The 5,123-nt window shown below is 39.5% G+C and overlaps 1 protein-coding gene across 1 annotated transcript; it reads left to right on the top strand.

The window, feature by feature from the left end:
- Window positions 1–803: 803 nt before the first annotated feature.
- LOC138036117 (tripartite motif-containing protein 2-like) lies at window positions 804–3,627 on the top strand. Its single transcript, XM_068882473.1, has 2 exons — window positions 804–1,300; window positions 1,536–3,627. The coding sequence occupies exons 1-2, from the start codon at window positions 823–825 to the stop codon at window positions 3,068–3,070; spliced, it is 2,013 nt and encodes a 670-aa protein (XP_068738574.1). The 5' UTR covers window positions 804–822; the 3' UTR covers window positions 3,071–3,627.
- The last annotated feature ends 1,496 nt before the right edge of the window (window positions 3,628–5,123 follow it).

The following is a 5,123-nucleotide window of genomic DNA, read 5'->3' as shown; positions in this document are numbered from 1 at the left end:
ACTCCGCCCCTTTCCTGTGACAGGCCTCGCAAGGCAATAGATCAAATATGCAGTAATTAACCAAACAGCAACAATTGGCACTTAGCCGAGCTCAAACTCAAGAATCAACGAGATCGTCAAGGTCAGCCGCCCTCATTAAAACTGAAGATATTTTATTGGTATGTTGGAACGCCAGATATATGGCTCCTTTATGACACAAACGATACGCTGCTATATAACAATTCTAAGAAAATCAAGGGGGTTCTCAAGGTCAAAATCCTCATTAGCATTAAAAGGTTTTTATTCCTACCAACATCTTAGGCATGACGGTGCACTCGACACTCGGGGGAGGGGGGGGGGGGGACACTATAGAGACGCTTCCTTCGTAGATGAGGTTCACATCACAAGTTTGCCGTAAGATAGGCAATCAGAAAAGAATCCGAAAGAAGAGGGCAAAACGTCATGGTAGGATCGGCAGGAGGGAACAAACTGTTCCGGAACATTAATCTCATTTTTGTTTAATACCCGTGCTGGTTTGAAAGGCGTGTATTTTATATATCGCTAAGCTAAAAAATCAAGACACGCCTTCTTTATGCTGTCTTCTCTCTTTCTGTGCTTTTGTAGCAGACATTGTCACCCCTGAGAAATGGAACCAACATCTGCTTCATTATTAAAGGCTTTCACATTAAGAAATTTATAATAAACGTGACAGTTTAATGACGTAAATTTCTAAGAAAACCAGAATATTAAAACACTTGACTTTAGGCATTTTCATTGGTTTAGATCATAAATCAGACAACAATGATCCAAAGTGAACACGGAAATCCATACTTCTCTTCGTTTATGATGGATATCAAAACCTTTCTAGACAATATTCACGAAGACGTTTGTTGTCCTGTATGTAAGACCAGGTTCACCAATCCAAAGCAGCTTCCTTGCTTACACAGTTTTTGCCTACATTGCCTGCAAAGGATTCAACAAACGAGCGGAATTCGAGATACTATTTCATGCCCAGAGTGCAGGCGAAACTTCAGGATCCCTGGAAACGGTGATCTTAACGCTTTTCAAGCAAACGTTTGCGCCAACAGTTTGTTGGATGCTTTGCCTGTCACAGAATGCAATACGAGTGGCATCAAGTGTGGATTTTGCGAGAAAGTGACAAGCGGAGAATCTGCGTACTGCTTCACTTGTTGTTCGTTCTGGTGTGATAACTGCCTCCCTCTGCATAACCGTTTTAAAGCATTCAAGGAACACAACGCTTTGGCTTTGAAAGACTTTCGAGACGAGGACTTCGAGAACATTTTAAAGCAGCCGACACTTTGTGGGAAACACGAGAAGAAAAACTGAAGTTTTTCTGTCAGGAGTGCAAAATAGCCATTTGCAACGCTTGTGCTCTTACAGATCACGAAGGTCACTCTAAGATTGTTTGGAAGATGCCGCAAAGGAACGCAAATCGAGAGTCAATGCAGCAATTGAATTAAAGAAACGAAGAGCGCAGGAGAAGATGACAAGTATTGCGAAAATTGATGAAAGCTGCATTTCAATTTAAGAACAAGCCGCTCGAGTGAAAAGCGACGTGCAGCGGTTTGCCGACAGTTTCATTGCAGCCATTGAAGCGCAAAAGAATCACATCTTTGATGAGGTCGAAAACAAAGTGCGAGAATCGTTGCAGCTCCTGGAAGAGCAAAGGCACGAGATTGAAGAAGACGTAAAAATGCAAGAAGCAGATATTGAAAAAACCCAAATGATTTTAAAGCGAAGCACAAACGCTCAAATCATGCAGCCCCATGCATTTTTGGATAAAATAGTTCAGGAAAAAGCTGAAGAAGATTCAGCGGACTGTGACATCGGACATGTGATGACTATTGTCTTTAAAAGGAACGAAAAGTTGTTTGATGATCTAAAAGTCCAACAATTAGGTTTCATCAGGATTCCTGGTTTAATCAGCAAAACGAGCTCGAAAAAATCTAGCGCTGAGGGAAAAGGGGTCACTGAAGAAACTGTTGGACTTGAAGCTGAGATTGTTGTAACAACAAGGAACACACAAAGAGAACAATGTTACCAAGAACATGACCGCGTGACACTGGAAATCAGAAATTGTGAAGGCCGTGACAGTGCGATCAAGCCTCATATCCAAGATAACAAAGATGGTACTTACAAGGTCAGCTATTTTTCCAAGGAAACCGGAGCATTTCAGGCATCCGTGAAAGTCAACGGAGAACATGTTCGTGGCAGCCCTTTTGAGGTTCATATCAAACGCAGACATTTCAGACCCGTGTTATCCTTTGGAAAATCAGGATCGGATGCTGGAATGCTTTCCAGTCCTTGGGGGGTAGCTGTGAATGACAATGATGAGATTGCAGTGAGCGAGTGTAATAACAACAGAGTACAGATATTTGCTAGTAATGGAACTCGCTTAAGATCGTTTGGTAAGAAGGGTAATCAGCAGGGAGAGTTTAACTTTCCTGCTGGAATAGCTTTTCATGACAATAAGATTATAGTGGCAGACGTTAACAACCACCGAGTTCAATTGTTTAGTGATGAGGGTCATTATCTTAATCAGTTTGGGGGGAAAGGAAGCCGGGATCACCAGCTTCAGTCTCCTTATGGCCTGTCAATTGACAGCGATGGCAATATTATGGTTGCCGATAGTGGTAACAAATTAATCAAAATATTTTCACTTGATGGTCTGTTTTTGCGCAGTATCGGTACTGAAGGTTCTTTCATCAATCTCTTTCATTGTATCCAGCACGTTAACCATCTTATTGTGTCAGACAGAGGTGATCACTGTATAAAAGTTTTTAATAGGGAGGGAGAGTTTCTTTATAAATTTGGTAATAAGGGTATGGGGGACGGGGAGTTGAATAATCCATGCTGCCTTTCAGTGGACAGAGCGGGACATCTGCTGGTTTGTGATACATCGAATGACCGAGTGCAGGTGTTTAAACTCAGCGGAGAGTTTGTAACTAAGTTTGAAGAAAAGGGGACAGGGACAGGAGAGTTATTTCGCCCAATTTCTACAGCTGTCCTTAACGATGGAAAAATAATTGTTACCGAGTGGATTAACCATCGTGTTAATATTTTTGAATAGATGTACATTTTTTCCTGATTCTTGTTCTTTAGCGTCACCGACTTTAAACATTCCTTTGTCGGTAAAAAGAAATTCCACATTACAATGAGAATTTCTTTATTTGAATCGTTTTAAAAAGCAATACTGTAGTTTAGACAATTAAAAGCGGAGAGAGTTTCAATTTTAGATATTTCAGGGTTAACACAATAATAGAGGTTTTGAATTTACGCTTGGTTGACAGAGATCTCTGTATTTTAAAGTACCCCCATAATCAATTTTCCAACGGAGAGAGGATGGCTACTATAGTAATTTATCATTGTCGAAATTAAAAACAAAAAACGCGTTTCGTAAACACCGCGTTCTGACTTGGAAACCACTGTAAGCTCAATATTGGTCAGTATATTTTATCGGTATATATTGCACTTGCTAGAGAGAGCTTCATAAATGTCCTTCTGATTTGAGAATGAAGGCAAATCCAGGTTCTAAGTAAAGTTTTGAAAGTCCTATCATTTACGAAACAATGCTAATGCTAATAAGTCTAGATCTTGTGATAAAATTGATTAAAAAGACAAACGCAACTAGATTCATTTTGACAACGTTTCGACATCGTCCGATGTCATCGTCAGGCAATGAATTTTAATCGGATGAAGCATAACTTATAGTACAAGAACAATAGAACAATAGAACAATATATACAATAGTACGCTAACAAAAAATGTGAAATCTCTGCTAGGCGGTGCCTCCCGATAGCTGAGTATCTATGTTCCTCAATTCGTTGATGCAAGTGACGAGCTGTATAGCCAACATAGCTCGCATCACACGAGCCACATTGAAATTTGTAGACGACTAGTTGTTGGCTGACTAATGATGGTTTGGGCTCACGGAATTTAAGGACATCCTAGAGCTTGCGGCTGACAAAAACTGGCTGTAGATCTATATCCAGTTTCTTATTTAGCTGAGTAAGTTGGCGCTTCACAATATCGGCTGGTTTTTGGTCAATAAATGGCAAGACGATTCTAATGGTGCTTTTATTATTATTGCTGGTAGATTGTGATTCGACATCTGATGTATTGATAAAGTTACGGATGGTTGCCTCAATCAATCAGCTATCGGGAGGCACCGCCTAGCAGATCATGGCCAAACAACAGCACCCCCAGCGGCGAGTTTTAGTGTCTTAAAGAATTGCGAATCGAAATTTGATTGCTTAATTCATGAGATGTTCTACATCAAAGAATTGAAACCATCACTTAATGTACAGTCAGACTCTGTCAGGGCAAAACTATTTACTTAGATTTCACATTTTTTGTTAGCGTACTATTGTATATATTGTTCTATTGTTCTTGTACTATAAGTTATGCTTCATCCGATTAAAATTCATTGCCTGACGATGACATGGGACGATGTCGAAACGTTGTCAAAATGAATCTAGTTGCGTTTGTCTTTTTAATCAATGCTAATGCTGTTGCGGAAACGGCACAGGAAGATCAAATTTTCACTCTTAGCTTGATAATAGTATGGAAAGAGTAATTTAATTTCATGTAGGCGATGTACGTTTTGTGGCAATATCTTTTAAGTCTAGAAAAATGTACACTATAGAGTGTACTAGGAAATCTACACAGTAGAGCAGTTACGATAACTAGTTTTGACGCAGGTATTGCTTATAATACTTGATGTCATCTTTCTTAATCAAAATATAAAAACTAAAAGAAAAATTTGTTATGATTTTTCTACATTTTGTTGAGTATCCTCAGTGCCTTCATAGCTGCAGAGAAAGTTTAATATTCTCTATGCGGATTGCACAACATTTGAACTTGAACTGGTTATTAAACGCCACGCAGAGAAGATGGAGTGTGATAAGATTCGTTCAGTTTGAGCGAGGAATTTTTGTTAACTGCAAATAAGCCCATATTAAAAAGAATACTTAGCTTGTTTTTTGGTTGTCTTGTAACTTTTTGCATGTGCTACTAAAACGCGAAAGCAGTACGCTCGCCATGCACCTTCCCGCCGAAAAACCGTAGGTTCCAGCATTAAGACATTTTTGTTAATTAGCTTACATGAAAAGTTGAACGTACGG

The sequence above is a fragment of the Montipora capricornis genome, unplaced genomic scaffold, assembly GCF_036669925.1.
Source record: "Montipora capricornis isolate CH-2021 unplaced genomic scaffold, ASM3666992v2 scaffold_459, whole genome shotgun sequence".
Taxonomy (NCBI): Eukaryota; Metazoa; Cnidaria; class Anthozoa; order Scleractinia; family Acroporidae; genus Montipora; species Montipora capricornis.
This window is presented reverse-complemented; position numbering and strand designations above follow the sequence as displayed.

Excerpts from the sequence above, each read along its gene's own strand:
- LOC138036117 (XM_068882473.1), top strand. The coding sequence starts at position 823 with ATGATGGATATCAAAACCTTTCTAGACAATATTCACGAAGACGTTTGT. Across the intron at positions 1,301-1,535 it reads TTTAAAGCAGCCGACACTTT|CCGCTCGAGTGAAAAGCGAC; the intron begins GTGGGAAACACG and ends TTTAAGAACAAG.